Source organism: Malaclemys terrapin, chromosome 5 (genome assembly GCF_027887155.1).
Source record: "Malaclemys terrapin pileata isolate rMalTer1 chromosome 5, rMalTer1.hap1, whole genome shotgun sequence".
Taxonomy (NCBI): domain Eukaryota; kingdom Metazoa; phylum Chordata; order Testudines; family Emydidae; genus Malaclemys; species Malaclemys terrapin.
In genome coordinates, this window is record NC_071509.1 from 15,339,462 (window position 1) to 15,358,515 (window position 19,054).

Sequence of the window (19,054 nt, forward strand, 5' to 3'; positions counted from 1 at the left end):
AACAAGAAACAATCAGGCCGAAGGAGGAGTGAAAGTGTGAATGTCCCATTAGCGAGAGAGACAAGGTGGGCGAGGTAATATCTTTTACTGGCCAACGTCTGTTGGTGAGAGAGTCAGTGTCTCCCGGGCACACATCTCTGATCCCTTCAGCATGGCCAGAGGCAGAGAGCTTGCCACCAAAGGAAGGCTCAAGTGAGTGCAAATAGAGAGGGCAGCTGGGTGGAGCTGAGAGTTGGGGAGGAGACAGCCAGCCAGCCCCCTTACTTGGGCTGGACTGCAGTGCCCGGGGAACCCACAGCTCCCAAGCACCGGCCCCAGCCAGCTCCTCTGCAAAGGGTTAAAGGGAGCCTCAGCCTTGAAGTGGGCTGGAGGGAGGGGCGGAGGGATTAACTTGATTGGTGAGAAGTTTGTAGCTGGGCGGTGCCGGGCCGCCCTTACGGCTCTGCGCTCCCCCAGAATCACAAAGCCCTGCAGGGAAACTTGCTTTAGCGCTTGTTCCTTTGCTTCAACTCCCCCCCCCACCACCCCTTAAACGTGATCCCGGCTCAGCTATCCCCAGGGCGGCATCACCCAGGCGTCCTGCAGCGCAGATCTCCTGCGACCCCGGGGGATCTGTCAGAGCCGGGGCTGCGGATTCCTAGCCCACCACCCACCCGCTCACTCACACACGCACCCCGACCCGGAGCTGCAGCTCGTGCAAAGCAGGGAAAATACAAGTTTTCTCTCCCCTGACTTAGCTAATCGCGGAGAGCCCTGCGCGCTGCCAGCGCCTTTTGTGGCAAAAGTGTTTTCTGGTGGAAAGATGGTGGCTTGAAACTTTGATGCTTTAATGAACGCACTGAAGGTTTTGTAGGTAAAGGGACTCCAGCCCCTCAGGTACAGTTTGCATTGTGAGTTTCCTTTAAAAAAAACAACCAAGCAAACAAAAGAGCCACGAACTTAACAAATCCTCCGCCAAGGAACCTGCTTTTCAGTGCCTGCCCTCCTCCCTGCCTTGCAAAGCTGGGGGCTGTCAAAGTGCAAAGTTTGATTTACTCCCCTGCCCGCCTGCGGAAGGAATGAAGCTGAAATGAAGAGAGGCAGCACATGGGACTGGCTAGAGGACTGACTTTCCCGGATTGCCATTCAAAGGGATCTGTTATGATGGGGCAAACAGCGCGCTGTTAAGTAACCGGACTGCAACGGAAGGTAAGTGGCTTCTTTAGCTTCCAAGACAATTAAATAAGGGAACTTAACCTGGACAATTGATTGAAGTCCCCGTGTTTCGCTGAGGTCAAAAACAACGCCCGTGAAGGGGCTGGGGGCCCTGCAGGCGTTAATGAATTAAGACGTGAGTTCACATCGGCTCTTAACGCCAGCCGGGGCGCACCGGTACGCTGTGACCCTGCCCCCGGGAACCAGCCGAGGTGCCAGCCGCCCCAGCCAGAAGGCAGGACTCCGGCGGGCTGCTAAGGAGTCCGGATTAATGTTAATGATTAATCAGACCTCTCTGCGTTTCAGGCTCTCTTCGGCGTTGGAGCCGCAAGTGACAGAGCTCAGCAGGCAGGGGATGGCTGTGTGGCCCATGTGTTGTTACACTCCTCCCACGGGTGGGCAGCATGCAGAAACTTTTGTGTTACCCTCCCGAGCGCGGGGGCTGCTCGCTGGCTTGCCCGGGAAGGAAAAGGCACACGAGTGATAATTACCCCGCGAGTCATCAATACACATGTATGCCTGCCCAGGGGAGGCGCAGGTTCCAGCTCTCTTAGACCTCACTGGCTCTGGTGCCTTTGGGGCGAGGAGGTGTTTACTTGAAAAAGGGACAGGAAACCCCCTGGTCAGTTTCACGCTGGATGTTTGAAGCCTGGTTTCTTCTGGCTGGATATATAGAATCACAGAACTGGAAGGGACCTCCAGAGGTCATCTAGTCCACTCCCCTGCACTCAAGGCAGGACTAAGTATTATCTAGACCGGAATGGGGAAGTGCTGGGAACTGCACCCCTCTTTTACAGGACTTGCTGGCTAATGGGGAACGGGATCAGCTGTGGGGTGGCTTGGTCCCACGGGCCCTGGACCAAGGCTGTGTGCCTTCCTGACTCCAGATGGTGGGGCTGGGAGGGTAAGGGACGGTGACTGCTTTGCTGGGTTGGTTTGGGAAGCACAGTTTCTGCTGAGAGCTGGTTATCTCTCCTGGCATGACCTGCCTCAGGCTCCCTGCTGTAAATAATATATTAACATAATAGCAGCAACCAAAATAGCCTTTCTCTAAGATGCCTCACTTTGCCTTTGCAAGGTATAAACGTTTCTGGATTCTTCCTTCCCCTTCCTCGCAGCGCAGTTCTGTAAGATGGAAATGACAGTACATCATGTGTCCCTCTGCACTCCCCAGGTGGGTTGATGTGCACTCACGCCTTGGGCAGAGATTCTGTATTAATCACAGCTCCCCCACCTCATTTTACCACCTTAAGAATTTGTGGTGCAAATTTGTAAGCTAATGGCAATGTGTAATTATTTGGTTTGTTGGATGCTATACATGGATTGTTGTATGTCCTGAGGGCATAGAGCGTTTAAATCAGGGAGTTTACAAGAGGGAGGAATTCAGATAGTGTTTAGAGAGTGAGAGTTTTAGGAGGAGAACCGAGTGTAATTAATGTAAACCTGATCTACCTAGATTTTTTTTTTTAAACAGATATTAGAGCAGCCAAGGAATATTCAAGGGTATGAATGACAGGTTTGCAGCAGGACACACCTTTGGTGTAAACCAAAACAAGCCCTGCTTGAAAGGAAAGGAGGGTTGGGGAAATGAATTGCTGCGAAGAAAAATTCAACACTGAAAGAAATATACAGAGCTCTAGCACCCACGTTAGAAGCAATGAAGCAGAAAAGCTAAATTCTGTGGGTGGAAAGGATAGATTCCTTTATTCAGCTCCTCCAAAGGTTTTTAACCTGAAATCTTGTTTTATGGCCACTCACTAGTGTTTGCTTGCCTTCAAGACTGGTTCTGTACAAGATATAAATCAAACACATTTTTGCTATCAGGCAAGAGCAAAAGATTAGGACAGAGCAAAGTTTTACATGCTGAATGCCAAGGAATGAATTATAAATATTTATAATTGCTGGTACAAATTTTGTTTGCTCTACTGACACACTGAGGGGTTGTTTTTTTTTTTTTTTTTTTTAAATTCTCATTGCCCTTCTTTTTCTTTCTTCCAGGTTTGAAAGATCAGAAATCTGTACAATACAGACGGAACCAGTTTTCAAAATGGAATTCCAGTTTGCGCTCTTTTTTGTAGGGATAATTGCATTTTCAGATTCAGCCCGAGGTAAGGAGAATGAGCTTTATGCCGCCTTGGAAATGATTTGTGGCTTGTGCCTTTACATTTGCTCCAGTTGTACTCATGTTCTTCCAACACCCTATAGTCCTTTTAGAGACCAAATCATGATAAAAAGAACAGGAGTACTTGTGGCACCTTAGAGACTAACAAATTTATTAGAGCATAAGCTTTCACCCACGAAAGCTTTCACCCACGAAAGCTTATGCTCTAATAAATTTGTTAGTCTCTAAGGTGCCACAAGTACTCCTGTTCTTTTTGCGGATACAGACTAACACGGCTGCTACTCTGAAACAAATCATGATATTTCCTTCTACATAGAATCTCCCTTCCCCCTTGTCCTCCCACACATGCATTCCTCCCCGGCACCTTTTTTTCAGTGTTGACCGTGATGTCGCAACTCGGATGCAGGATAGTCACTTTTTGGCCAGTTTGTTAATTGCAGGTGAGCTCTTTGCTTTTGTCGTTTATATGTAAAAATACACAATTGGCTTTCAACTTTCAGTGTAGGGTTAAAGGAAAACAATTGCATTCCTTTGTGGATCAGGAGTGCCTCTCCCCTCCTGTAATCCCTCCAAACTCTGCCCTGTGTATTCCCAATAGCAAACTAAACAAACAAATCCATTAACTTTCCAAGAGACAGACAAATGACAGTTCTCAACAGCTAGCACATATTTTAACACTGGGACTCCAGTAGACGATCGGATTTCAATAAACAGGTTACCCTACCAGTGGTGGATTGAAAAACAATGACCTAGGAATTGAGGTAAGGGAGGAGAGGTTTCCTATGAGAAGATAATTTAACAAAAGTTATGGGCTCAGAATAGAAAGAACCATTACTTGTCCTCAGCATTAGTCTAACATCACGACTCTCAACCTTTCCAGACTACTGTACCTCTTTTAGGGGTCTGATTTCTTGCGTACCCCAAGTTTCACCTCACTTAAAAACTACTTGCTTACAAAATCAGACCTAAAAATACAAAAGTGTCACAGTATGCTATTACTGACAAATTGCTTACTTTTTAATTTTTACCACATACTTATAAAATAAATCAACTGGAATATAAATATTGTACTTATATTTCAGTGCATAATATATACAGTGGTATAAACAAGTCGTCGTATGAAATTTTAGTTTGTACTGACTTTGCGAGTGCTTTTTAGGTAGCCTGTTGTGCTACATACATGTCTAGATGAGTTGATGTACCCCCTGGAAGACTGCGTGCCCCTAACCGGTACATGTACCCCTGGTTAAGAACCACTGGTCTAACATACCTTTGCCAGTGCTGTCACGTTAGCATTGGAAAGTCTGAATGATAAACCACTCTCTCAGTCTAACTGATTCTCTACTGGTCACAAAGGAGAGGAGTGCATTGTTCCATGAGAATGGTTGTATGTATTTAGGATGTAGATTTGCCCTAGCTGTAATCCCAAACACTGTTGAAGAAGCATAAATTGCTGAGCGACCATTAAAAATGCCCCGCACAATATTATGTGTTGCTTAGTTTACAATTTAAATATTTAAACTTGCTATTAGTTCTGGAAGCCATAACTTGCCAAAAATATATGTGTGTGTGTGTGTGTGTGTGTGTGTGTGTGTGTGTGTGAGAGGGGATAAAAAGCATTGCTATAGAAACTCGGAGCTTGGTTAGTGCACTGTTGTTTTTTTTCTTGGCATTGACTCCCAAGCAAATATTTTATGGAGGCAGAAGCACTGTAAAACGATTCTGCTGGAAGCCGAATGAAAAGGAAACCAGTGTATAGCCTTTAAGACCTGAAAGTCTGAATTCCAGGCCTGGTTTACAATGGAGACCCAGTTTTAAGTTGTAGGCAATGGACAGGAGTGGTATGAATTAAGATGACCTCGTGAATGTATATTATTCTAATAGACTTGAGTACCCAGTGGAGTTCACTGAGAAATCTTGAGTGGGCTGTAAGACCAAATCTTTTTGCGGTAATTTTCTGCAGTATTTTGAGTAGAGTATTTGCTGCTTTATTGCTAAATCTTGTTTAACTTTTCTTTGTCTATCTTGCTCGTATTATTTTATTGTACTTAAAATATAGTATGCAGCTTAAATGACTCATAGTGCTGTGAATGATTGTTTTGAACAGAAACAACAAAAAATTCACAGCCATGATTTCAGAACAGATCATAGTTTTGCATTTGCAGAGGTCACTTAGACATAGTGTAAACTTTGTAAGGCTAAACATTGTCTGATGAACAGACCTCTTTACTGCTCCAGACAAATACGCCCTGCACATGGTGAGAGAGAGAGTCTGATTGTTTAAATGGCATAAAAATGTGGTAAATTACTGTATTGTGGCCAAAGAAAAAGAATTATAATCCACTTACTTTCTGATGTGGAGAGAGATAAATGGAGCAAATGAAGAGGAAAGGTGTCATTACAGGAAAAGCAGAGGCAAAAAGGTACCACATTTAAGGCCTGATTCTCCACCCACTAAAATCAATAGGATTTTTGCTACTGATTGAAATGGGAGCAGGATTGAGCCCTTAAACACACAGAAGTGAGAAACAGAAATATCTAGAGCTCTGAAACCTTATTCGATGCTGTAAAATTTCCCTTATTTAAAACACACCAGGATAATGTTTAGACTTTTTAAAATGTGCCCCATGTGTAACATGCCTGTGGATTTTTTTTTTTTTTTACACTGGGTTAGACCACTGCAGATCTATAAATATTACCTGTTTTAGTCATGGAGGTTTTACAGACAATCCAGCAGTGGATGAATCTCAAGTTGAGGGTTTTCGGGTATTTCTTTGAAGTAGGAGGGGACTCTTTGCGCAATTAATGTGTGTCCTGATTGTAGATTGCATGCATGTAGCCCATATCCTGGCCAACACTTTGCAACGTGGGTTGCTGTATGTTAAATGGGTGCTGCTGGTGGGAATGGCGAACACTCATCACCTCTGGATGTGGAATTAAGTGCCTACATTTTGGCATCCAAGCTTGAAGCTTTAGGTTAACGTCTTTTAAACGGCTCATGAAATGTAATGGTGCTACAGTGCTAATTCTGTGATTCCACATTGCATGCTGTGTGAGCATGGGATTAAGGCCTGGGCCATAATGCGTTTGCACAAGAGGGCAGAGTTAAGGCTGCTCATGCAACTCTAACTGGTATTTCCTGGCTCTTGAGCGCTTAGCTGCCATCTTAATGTTCCATTAAACTTTACATTATCTTCTTTTACTCTGTGTTCAGATAGCACCTTTCCTGGTGAAGGATCCCAAAGGACTTTGTGCCTGTGGCCTTATCCTGCAGTCTTTACTCTAACTAATCTGGGGGTTTTGCTAGCATCATAGCTGCAGGAGCTGGCTGTGCATCCTTCCTGCACTGTTGAAATACAGGCATTTCTGCGGTGGAGGACGGCAGCCAGCTGAAATGCAGTACACGCCAGGAAAGGGGAAGGTTTGGCTAAAGAAACCAGGGTAAACCTGAACTCTTAGGAAAGGTGCTATGGGATTTTTAATGTCCATAAAGAGTAGGGACCAGCTCTGTTTTTAAGGGTTCATACAAAAGAGTCCTGGCAGAGTGAACACATGGAACTTAAGTTGTCTGCTTGGCAGTATGAAAGGCCAGCCCCTCCCTCGGTAGGGTTTGAACCTGTGCTTTCAGGGATCTAAACTTAAAGGTTTTAGCTAAGGGCATGTATAGAGAATACCTACCTACTATATCCTTGCTTATCTGAGAGACCCTTGGTTATTTTTTAAACTTAAATTCCTTCCCATTCTGGTGTCATTATTCACTTTAAAATGGTCACTGGAATCATGATTTTGGAATAGCTGTTTCAGTATATTTCCAAGTGCAGACAAGCCCTTGGTTTGTCCCTCCTCTTTGGGGCTAACGGTGTACGGGGGTGCTCCTTGTGTGTGAAATCCACTCTTGTGTGCATGTAGCTTGAGTATTCAGGTTCTGTGCAGGCAGAATGTGGAGGGGCTGGAGAGACAAAATCTACCCCCCTGTGCTAAGGGCAAGGTATAGAATGGCGGCCTCAACCATTTGCACCAGTTGTGCTGGTGTTATCCTCCTGGACCTGCGCTAATACAGCCCCCCCCCCCTTGCTCCTGCTTTGAGCCACCCCTCATCCTGTCCCCTCTGTGACCTTCTGTGCCTACTTATGAGGGTGCAATGTGGTATACCAGCACCTCTTTGCAGCTGCTCCATCCTATGCACTCCATGCAGCCCCTGTGATGGGGATAACTGGTGCCTGAGAGTCTTATGCGCGCCCTCTTCCCCAGGGGTGAATGCTGCCCTGCGTTACTAACCTTTAACGAAATGAACTGTCGCAGTGTGCTCCTGCTTCTGCACACCACTGGTTGGATACAGGTAATACAATCTGATATTTTCCTGCTTATGGTATCTGAGTGACAGACAGCGCAATATTTGTTCCAAATCTGTCAAGTTGCCATCGTATTCGCCTGGGTTACCGTATATGGTAACACAAGGGTGCACTTGGCTTGCTACAGTAGTTAAAGCACGATTTCATATGGTATGTTTAGAAGTTTTTGGTAAGAGCAGCAACAGCCCTTCCTTTGGCCAGTAAACCGATATTCTTATTGAAACTAACAAGTTTGGACATCCGTTTTATTTTCTGTGCATGGGGGCATACTGCTATAACTCCCTCTTTCTCCCCCCCCCCCCCCCCCCCCCCCCCCCCCCGTGATACATGATTTTAAAAAATAGTTGGACTCTGGCGCATGACTTACAATAAGTTCACTACTTGTGCAATTTAACTACGGCAAGCTCAAAATTCACTCGGCTGGCACAGATATTTCTCACACGTCAGTGTTTGACACTTGTTCTTTTAAATGTTGGAAATATGGGTCTTGAATGTTTGACGGTTTTCTTTTCACAGAGATGGTTCTTAATAGCAGGCAATATCTTTACCATTAAGTTCTATAAATGTAATGATTTATAAGAGTGAATAGTAGTTAATACTGATGATATAAATAATAAATAGGACAACAGTTGCCTTCTGTTGTAAAGATACCGCTATACCATGGTTCGTCTTAGACTTGATTATTATTTGGACATCTTTCTTTTTCTTTCTAATGGAAAAGAAAAGCATATAGGACCTGATTCGGATCCCATTGAAGTCAAGGGTAGTCTTTTGATTGACTTCAATTGACTCTGGATCAGGCCTATCTGCATAAGAATAGGCTGACAGCATAGCCTATACCTACCTATTATATATCCTTGATGATCGGAGGGAACCCTGATTACTTTTCAAGCCTAAATTCCTCCTCCTTCTGGTGGTGTTATTCACTTTAAAATTGTCGCTGGGTGTAAAATACAGAATACAAAGTGTGTCAAACTGGAAGATAAGCATTGATTTATTATTATTATTTTTTATTTATTATGGAACTCAGAAAATCACTCCAACATGTTAGGGTTTTTAAAGGGTGTTATTAGTTGGTTTCCACAGTGTGCATGCTGTTTAGCTGCTTGGACCTTCCTTTAGAAAAAAAAATCTATCATTCTTGCGATGCAGAAAGTAAATTGTAAAGCCTGCTGTTTATGCATAAAAGTAATTTCAGTATGCTGTGGGATTGTTTGCCAACATTTCCAATATCATTCTTTCTTCTAGAAAGACAAATGTTGAGTAAGTAGCACTTGCTAATTAATGAGTGCCTACTTTTAAAGGTGTGAGAGCACTGTAACAAATTTAGCAACTAGGGATCTAGCTTTTTTGGGGGTTTAAATTGGCCCCGGGGAGTTGATTTACATCAGCTGAGGATCTGGTCTTTTCCAAGTAGTCAGCTTTCACAGTGTGATAAACCCTGAACAGACTAAAGCAGATGTATATAGAGTAGTTGCTATGGAATATGGCAAGTAGAGAGATTCACCTTTTTGTTACATATTTTGCATTAACTTCTGGAAGAGGTAAATCATTTCCACCTAAAGGGGGGAGGGAGGGGAAATGACACAAAGGTCATTTTTTGCCTGCTTTGAAAAAAAATAAATTCTGAAGTCATTGCCGTATTTATTCGGTTTGAGTAGTATCAATGCAGCTTTCTTTTTTCCCAAAGATGTGAAACTCCTCCTTGGGTCTGCAGTGGCTTGTAAAATCGCCCTGTTCAAAAGGTCTGCTTTCAAATTAATCCCAATATTGCATTAGTCAGTGGAAACACTCCTTCTCCTCCCCGCTTTAATTAACCTATTCATTTTATTTCACTCCTCAGAGTTTGTCTTTCGTCTGACCTCCTTCTGTGCTTTCTAGTGGGGCAGTTGTGCCGAAATGTATTTGATCTTGTTTTGAATATTTTCATTTGTATTTATATTTCTTTTCTTTTGTGAAGCTGGCTGTGTAACCCAGGATCTTTCTATAGTAAACATGTCTCGCTATTAATTTAGCCATGCTGACCTGGTCCTATTTTGTTGTACAGAGGTTGAAAGTTTTTGTTCGTATAAGGGAATTAAAACGAATATAAGCATAAAGAAGCTGATTGTAAGAGTGGCAAAGAGGAGAGTCCATTACAAGCACGTATTGAATCTGCTTCTGTAGTCCTTACTCACATGAGTAGCCTCATTGAAGTTAATGAGATACTTGCAGGATCAGGTCTTTAGGCCAGGATGCTGTTGTAGTGGGAATGTTAGAAATGCCTAAGTTTAGATAGATACAACATGTCTGTTTTAACTTATAAAGGCCAGAGCCCATGGAAGTCAATGGAGAGACTCCCAATGACTTCATGGGCTTTGGATCTGGCCCTTAAAGAACTGTCCGATGCAGATTAATTATGATGCTGACACTTACACAAATCCACTGCTTTATTACAGCACATAGCTCCATTTTACAGCAGTCTGAGTACAGGGTTTTGGGTTGCTGATGGGTGCTGTAGTATATTTGTACATGGGGAGAGAAACTCCAGCTAGCGCTGCATTTCTTTTCCCAGAAGATGCACCGTTCGCAGCCTGTTGCTAGCTTTGGTGGGCTGGAAGGCTGAGAGAACGATGTAGTATGTGCCGTGGGACAGAAAGCAACTTGGACATTCCTTGCTTTAACTTCAGGTCATCCCGTGGGGGTTTTATTCCAGAAGAGTAAGTGACAAGGTGGGTGAGGTGGTATCTTTTATTGGACCAGCTTCTGTTGGAGAAAGAGGCAAGCTTTCGAGCTTACACCGAGCTCCTCTTCTTGTCTGGGAAGGGGAAGCAATGCGGCTACAACAAGACTGCAAAGAGGAATGAGGGTCATTCTGAGGGGAACGTTGCTGGGTGCAGAGGGCCTGGATACCGTTGTGCAGGATTATTTAACAAGTTAACTTATGCCGTTTGCCATGGAATCCATTCGCATCTTGCTGATTTTCCCCTTTCGAGTCAAATAAACATCAGGTGCCTGGAGTTTGGTTAGTTGCCCTGATTACACAGTCTCTGCATTGTATTGCAGTATCCAGCAGTGCTGTGAATAACCTAACATTTTTATTTCATCAAAACCACTCCAATTTTCAGGAAGAAATCCAGCCAATAACTCCAGGCTACTTCTGCCATTAAGTGTTCAAACTTAATTTTCAGCTGCACTAAGGGTAGAAAAATGTAAATTGGGACCAGAGATGTCTTGGAGAGGACTAATGTTTCTCTTGATTTCTGCACCCTCAGCCCCTCCTGAATAGTTGTTGAAGTAAGAGCGGTTTCTATCTTGGCAGGAAACAAAATAATTTCTCTTTGTGCCTGGTAAATTTATTTCATGAAAGATTTACACAATCTTGGGTATCCTGTAGAAGTGAGTAAAGCAAGAAGTGTCATAAACTAGATGCCTCTTGGGTTCTGTTGACTTTGGTGAGTATTGTTGGAGCTGTCAGTATTTATGCATGTTAAATTAAAAAAAAAAAAAAAAAACTGTGGCGGGCAGACAAATGCAAAAATACAGACTTTTTTAAAGTCCTCTGTTATATTTGACTGTTGTTCAAGTTGATTCATATTTTCCTTGACCAGGTTGCTCGTATTTCATGTGCCCAGTGAATTGACTGCTGTGAGAATTCTGGTGAAATAGTACTTGGTCTGTGATCCTTGGTTCACATTCTTTCCATTACTTATCCATTCAGGTAGACTTAGCTTTTAACTGCTCTGAAAAGTGCCTCTGTTTACATGGCATCAGTGAATTTCAAATTGAATATTGCTCAGTATACAAGTGAGAAAATGGTTTTAACTGAGCACCAACCCTGCAGACTCAGTTTGGGAGCTGAAATTCAAGCTGGGTTCTTTCAGACTTGTGCAACATCTCCAGTAATCATGACCCAACTGTTATAAAAGCCTGGTACAACACCCATTGAAGTCAGTGGAAAGAATTGCAAAAGTTACAGAGTCCAAGGTTGGTTAACAATTCTGTTGATAATGCATGAACCAGAATAGGGTTCTTCCATTGGCTTGCACTGCCAGCAAGTGTTGGAGCCATGCATAGAGATTCTGAAGTTCTGTTGACTCATGGTGGCAGGTGTGAGTTTAACTCCACCCAGGATATAAGAGAGATGGGGACAGGGAGTCCTGGAGGGAAATCCAAGCGACAGTCAAATTCAGGGAGAAAGTTGAGGCTGGGTTATGATGTATTGTTGTTCTTGAGTCCCCAGTAAAACCAAATCCCAGGAGAGGGATTAGCCTTCAGACTAACTCAGTGTGAATGAACTCTGTTGAAGATAAGGTATGGACATAATCCATTCATAACTATTAGTGGTGTCCCTTTTCACCCATGTTCCACCAGTTACTACCCACATGGTGTATTATTATCTACATGGATAGACGTCAGTTGCTTGTGAATAGCCCCTAAATAGCCTGTAGGAATGACTCTGTACAAAATTCTTGTCATGGTGGCTTGTTGGTCATAGCGGTAAATGTGTTACTACTGCCCTGAATGACTTTGAAGCTTTCCCATGTCTAGACACAGCTAAAGTCCAGGTGGGTGTGCTGGGTGAATGGGGAAGAAAGGTGCAAATCAGAGGGAGGAGTAGGCTGCACTGTTCCCCTGCACGTTAGAGAGCTAGGGGGTGAAATTGTGCCTTCCTGGGCACAATTAATGGGTTTACCTAGATTAGGAAAGAGGGGGAGATCTAGGATTGACCTTGATTAGCTAAATCAAGGTACCCTGTATCTACATGAGGGAGATGGTCATTGTTAGGATGGGATTATATAACACGTTTTAGATCATCTTGACCTTTTCCCCTAATCTACACAAATGTACTGTTTTCCGGAGCAGTCCATACCTCCTCAATATGGGCTAGGTTGTAAATTACACAATCCGCCACTGTGTGTTTTGGAGGCAAGAATTGTTTTTAACTGTAGTCCCTACCTAGCCAGTTCTTAGACAATCACTATTCTCTTTGTATTTGCGTTGACTTTTCTTTTGGTGTAGCTTTTCCAAAGTGATTAGTATCTCTGGACGGTTCCCTAATTAGTCTGATATTTCAGTGAAATTGAAGCTAAGGCTGATGTGTACACAATAGCTAAAGGAGACATTCATCATGGTAAATCAGTCCATATTTGTAGCTCAGTTTTCTTTGAGTAGAAATGGCCCAATTCTGCCTTCAGATTCTCATTCACAACTCCTATTTGACAGAGAAATAGTCTGAAGGGACTTAGAGAGATAAGACATTGGGTGAAAAAAAACTAATTGAGATTCAAATTGAGTAAGAGCAGTCTCATTCATCTGGGGGGAAATAATTAAAAATGCACGTTTGCAGTGGGTGGAAAAACCTGGTGAGGAGTAATGCTGAAAGAGTCCCAGTAGTGAGAGTGGACAGCACATTAGACATGAGTTGATAATGCAGTCAGGCTTCAAAATTAAAAGCCGGTGCAATTTTGGACTGTGTACACAAATATCAGGGGCTGGGGGAATTGATTTAAGAGGAAAGATTGAGAGCTAAATATGAATGATTTGGTTAAGCAACGACTAAGAGGGGACATAAGTCTACAAGCATTTGAACTGTGAGAACAACAAAGGGGGAGAGGAATATTAAAATATTTAATAACAGAAGTAACTTCCTGACAATGAGGGGTACCATACTGTGGAACAGCGAATGGAGGAAGTGGTAGACCCTCCCTCCATTGCTTGAGAATTAAAACTGGATTTGGCAAAGCTCTGACAAATGTACTGGAAGGGAGATTCCTGGCTTGGCATGGATTGGCTGATGTAACAGAGGAGTTCGCAGACTTTTTCACAGGTGACCTCGGCTCTCAATAGGTTGTCTTGTGGGCCCCGTACACTCTCATTCTGCATTGATCGGACCTCCTGTCCATGATCACACAAGATCCCAGTGGCTACTGCAGCAATTGCTTATTCGGAAAAGTATTAGGAAGTATCCAATGCGTTTGAATATAGTTTAGCAAGTGGAAGCTAGGAGGAGAACCAGCACCACGTGAACAGACAGCCGTGGACCACCACCAAATCTTTTGAAAACTACTGTGGTCTATGGAACGTGGTGTGGGAGCCTTCTGCTCTAATACGTCTTTTCCATCTTTAATATTTGTGGGCCAAATTCTGCTCTAAGTTCTCTTTGGATTCAATGAGAGTTCTACCTGTGGAGCTATGAGTAGACTTTGGCCTTATGATGCTACTGGAGAGCAGAACTGGGCCCTAAAAGAGCAGGCTGCATTTCAAATTTCCACTGTTTGGTGTCAAGCAGTGGGAAAGGGCAATGTGATATACGGGAGTTAATGTAAACTACTGTAATAGGTCCTGACTGATTGACTCCATTATTCCTATTTATATTCACAGTCAATCAGAAACACAATATAGTCAATGCTAATTTCATCAAGGATTAGAGTGGGGTTTTCTGCTTGGCATGGCCAGACAGATGTTTGTTTTCTGATATATTTTGATTTGACTGGGAGTAACAGACCCATTATGAATTCATCTGCATATGCGTGGAAATGGGTTTAGGATGGGTGAATTGTAATTAGTGTATTTTTTTTTTTTAATCTGGCACCTACTGCATGTTTGGGTCACATGTTCACCATCTATCCTTTTCTTGCTACAGATCGAGATAAATGAATCATAGAGTCAACATGGGACATCTAGTCTTAGCTGCAGGGGAAAGGACAATTTGGGAATTCTTAGATATTTTACCTTCGTGACGAATGACCACATGAGGGCCTGATCCTGCTTGCTTCATTCAGGCAAAACTCCTAGCCCCTGGTTCAGCGTAAACCAGAATTGAGTTAACAATTCCCGCTTCTCATGTCTTCAGTCAGTGGGAGTGTTGCTTGAGCATTGCAGGCAGAACTGTGCCTGGTGCTGGAATCACACAAATCCTCCTATGATCGGGTGCAATGCGGTGGGGAGGGGCAGAGGGCCCAGACACCCCTCCCCTCACCCCTTGGCCCTGGACCGGAGCTAGAAATTTGGCCTGGCTGCCCCTCTGTCATGATGAAGGTCCAACTGGACCAGATTTGAGCAGCACTGTCACCCCATACACAAGGTCACAACACCGCTTTCCCATTGGCACTAGGTAGCCCAGCCCCGAGGGGGAGGCAGAGCACGGGGCACCAGAACTCCCAGTACCCAGAAGGGTGGGAGGATTGGATCCAGGCTGTTGATGCTTCCTGGGGAAGCAAAGATACAGAAGTAGGATGGGGCCTCTGGCTTGCAGAACTGCCTGGCCCATGGCGGGGATGGTGCTCTTCTGTCTGACTGACTTTGGGTAAGAGTTCAGGGCTGGGAGTGGGGTGGAGAGACCACAGGGCTGGGTGCTGTGGGGAGAGTTTGGAGCCAGGTATGGAGAGTGTGGGGAGGGAAGAGTGCAGGGCTGGGTGCAGAGACAGCATGAGAGACCTCAGGCCTGGGTATGGGGAAGTGGCAGAGGCAGAGCGTGGGGCTGGGAGGAGGGTAGATATCCGAGGCTGGGGGCAGTGGGGAGAGCTTGGAGCTGGCTGTGGGGCATGAGGAGGGGAGTGTGTGTGGAGCTGGGTGCAGGGGCAGCCTGAGAGAGCTCAGGACTGGGCACATGGCAGTGCTCGGGGGAGTGTGTAGGCTGGGGGCAGGGCAGGGAGAGTTCTGGGACCACTCCTTAGGAAAATTCTGGTTGTGCCTCGGTCCCTGTGTCAGCTGTATCACTTTCTGGCAACCAGTGAAGTAGCAATAGGGATGCTGGCTTTGAAGTTTGATCTGCCACCCTTATTCCTATGAGTAGTGTTATTCAGATCAACTGCACTGCTCATGTGGTTCAAAATCAGTCACTGAGTCGGAGTTTATGGCCAAAAGGGACCACCGGATCATCCCGTCTGACCTCTTGTATATCACAGCCCACCAGCGTTACCCAGCATCCGCACGCTAAACCCAACAACCAAAATTAGACCAAAGTATTACTGCCCCCAGGAGACTAAACGATTGTGTGCCACAGGCAGAGCGAGCAGGAGTGACCAAGGTGCACGAGTGGCCGAGGCCCCTGTGATGGCAGGGAATTGATTAAATGAGATATTCCCAGATGAACCTGGCAAGCGACCCACGCCCAACATCAGAGGAAGGTGAACCCCCCTTGTGGTCACTGCCAATGTGACCTGAGGGAGAATTCCTTTCCAACATTGTATATGGTGATGAGTCAGATCCTGAGCGTGTGAGCAAGATCAAGCCAGCCAACCTGAGAGAGAGAATGCTTGGTGCCACCACAGAACACTGACTCACCCCCTTCAGTGTCCCATCTCCAGTCCTAGTCATCTCTGATGCTTCAGAGGAAGGAAACAAAGGTGTCCCATCCATACTTCTGTTCCTCAAATCGTCCCAATGAAGAAAACAGTCAACATAAGCAAGGGAGATATAATCAGCCCACAAGATTTGGCCTATAGATATATGATGCTTATTCCCACTTAGTGAGAGTTTCTGGGAGAACCCACCATCTATAGTGCTCTCCTTCTAGATAAAGTCGGGCATAGGTGCTGGATCTAAGGGTGCTGCCGTACCCCCTGGCTTGAAGTAGTATTAATAACCCAAATACATGGTTTCTACCTTCAGCAGCCCCACTATAAAAAGTGTTTCAGCACCCTTGAAGTCAGGAGAGAAAACTCAGCTCTGAAGACTGCAGAGTAGCTAAGTGGAGTTTGAGGCTTATTTTCTTTTATCCTAGTAAATCCAGTAAATTCTTTCAGTGTGGTCTTCTAAGCGTTTTTCAATTTAGTCTGACTTGCAGATTATTTGAATGCCATTATAAACTAGGGGTCAAGCAAGTTAATTCCCAGAACAGTGTGTTGCCCTGTTTTCAAACTGTGCTAATCAGAGTTTTGAGTCAAAGCGTGGTAGTTTGCTTAGTGAAATTATTTTCCTGTTAGAAAATTACAAATCGGCTCTGACTGTCCATATTGCCTTCAGGAACGGGAATGCTCGAATCACATGTGGAGACAAGGCCCAAAAAGGAGTAACAGCAAACCATGGCACAGTGGAGTCTGATTCCTTAGCTCCCAAGATCTAATGTGAGAAAACAGGCTGGCTATGAAGCCGCACAACCAACATTGTTACGGTTGCATTTATACCTCCATCGGGATTAAGGAAAGCTGTGTGCAACACATTTGAGCCGTAAAATAAATGTCCTTTTCTAAAAGAGACATTTGGTTGAGTTGTTCAGTTACCCCCTCCTCACCTTCTTGTAATTGACTCTTGTTTACTTTTTCCTCCTCCTTTCTCCAAGTTTATTACCAGTGTTTGGCCAGAGGAAATGAATTAACATAATTTACTGTTTTTAAAACAAGACACATTCTGTGCATGCACACACACACACACACTCACTCATTCACTCACCCCTTCACCCTCCCAGCGCTGTGCTAAGGAGCATGTTTACAGAGTCTGGGTCCATTTAGAGAGAACAATACCCTGATTATGGAATGCAGCCTTCTAGTCACAGAAACCCGAAGAAATCATCAGTTTAACGTAGCTGCTGCCCCTTGAAGGTACATGCAGCGTGAGCTGTTTAAAAAAAAAAAAAAATCAATCTTTTGTAGACACAAACTGCAAGCATTGTTCTCAGCGGAAGTTGATTTAGGGGTTGTGGTGGGGAATGGTCTTGGTATAAACTCAGTGCCAAGTTTGAGATCTACCGCCATGCAAAGCTTTTGTTGTGATTTCTAATCTAATTTCCAAGCGTAAATAATAGTTGTGAGATCTCATGGGGGAAGTGACTTGATGCTTCCTGGTCTGGCAAAGTGCTTGGTGCTGGCAGTGTAGGGGGAAAAATACTGGTAATTGAACCCAGAAATATTTCCTGTTGAGGATGAGTCAAGGCTAAAAGGTGCAGTTATATGTGGTCGGCTACTGCTCTTAATTGCTGTAGTACACCTGCCTCATAGACAATGCCGGAACGATGTCATGTGAAGTCTCTCTCTGATTTATCCCTATTAGCTGGGAAATGCAAAGCACTGTGGTTCATAGACTACGGATGCTCCTCTCTTTCCTAATACAGGGGCAGCAGTTACTCACGTGTAGTTGCACTGATTCTACTCCTGGGAGTAACTGCTCACCAGTGGGAGCATGGGGTTTGCAGTCTGCCCCGGGCCTGCAAGATGCTGAACCGGCTTGACCCCAATCAATTTAAGCGCCTTATAGGATCAGGCCCTTCTGTTGGTGGGGTTAGACCTGCGCTCTGTTGAATGTGACCATGACACTGCAGAGAAAGAGTAACCCATAGACTCTAAAGGCCAGATTTGGGCTGTTAGGTCTACATCAGGGGCTCCCATTGAAATCAGTAGGAGTTACACAGGGATCCAGAGGCAGAAATTGGCTCACAGAAATTAGAGAGGGAGAAGATTTGTTTCTGAGGTAATTTAGTCCATCCTCTGCCAATGCTGCATAGTGCCCTGTTGTATTAGGCTCTTTATCCAAGTCTAGTTTTAAATGACCCAAGTAGTGGGTCTTCCACCTACTTCCACTGGGAGACTCAAACCATCCAGCTTCCAACCCCACTGTTAGGACATTTTTTCCTGCTTGTCTAAATGTTGCCCTACGCAGTTCCATACTGTTGCTCCTTTTTCTGCACCATGAGCCAGTCTAAGCAATTCCTCTCTCTCCTTGCTCTTCCCAACCTTCTAAAACTTGTAGAACAAAGAGCATCCTATCCTCTCTGAGTTGTTGCCTTGCTCTAGTCTTGCACCTGGTTTCCAGTCACAGGCATAGTGCTGTCTGACCCCATACACAAATACTGTTCTACACCAGGGACCTCTGGAAAAGGGCAAAGTGGAAAGTCTGCCCATGAGAACAGGCCATGTTTTGTCAAAAGAGAAGTGAGTCTGAGCAGCAATGTTCCTCTTTTGCCTGGCATTCTGAAGACCCTTGCTGGAAGATTCTCTGCACCTTGAAGTCTTTAAACCATGATTTGAGGACTTCAATGGCTCAGACATAGGTTTGATACAGGAATGGATGGGTGAGATTCTGTGGCCTGCGTTGTGCAGGAGGTCAGACTAGATAATCATAATGGTCCCTTCTGACCTTAAAGTCTATGATTCTAAGAGCTTTGTGGTTGTGGGGTGAGGCTGGGGTGGAGCTAAGGGATGACTGCTGCTATTCGTGTCCTCTGCCTGGAAACCTGTTGGACTTTTGCAGGCTAAGGTATGTTTTCCCTTCTCTGAATATTGAAACACTCTTGGATTGGCAGAAGGGGCTTTGGGGTGAACCATTGGGAACATAGCTTCATGAGGGCTGGGAAGTAGCAAGTTAAAACTCATGGCTTTTCCTGGCCCTTTTATGGATTTTTTTCCCCCCCTGTGGATGGGGGCGGTGATTTAGTCCCAGTTTAAACACTGTTCAGCAGCGAGTGAAG

General features: G+C 44.5%; 1 protein-coding gene across 4 annotated transcripts in view; it reads left to right on the forward strand.

Moving 5' to 3' along the window:
* The first annotated feature begins 381 nt into the window (after positions 1-381).
* Positions 382-19,054, forward strand: part of FGFRL1 (fibroblast growth factor receptor like 1) — a 251,226-nt gene continuing 232,553 nt past the window's right edge. Inside the window, exons 1-2 of one of the 4 annotated variants that reach the window (XM_054029679.1) lie at positions 382-1,188; positions 3,193-3,302. In XM_054029679.1, coding sequence (XP_053885654.1) covers positions 3,242-3,302 — 61 coding nt within the window. In that variant the 5' untranslated portion in view covers positions 382-1,188; positions 3,193-3,241. Of the gene's footprint in view, positions 1,189-1,554; positions 1,928-2,330; positions 2,369-3,192; positions 3,303-19,054 lie in introns of those variants that run through there. The other 3 variants (XM_054029680.1, XM_054029681.1, XM_054029678.1) reach the window with 3 other exon arrangements.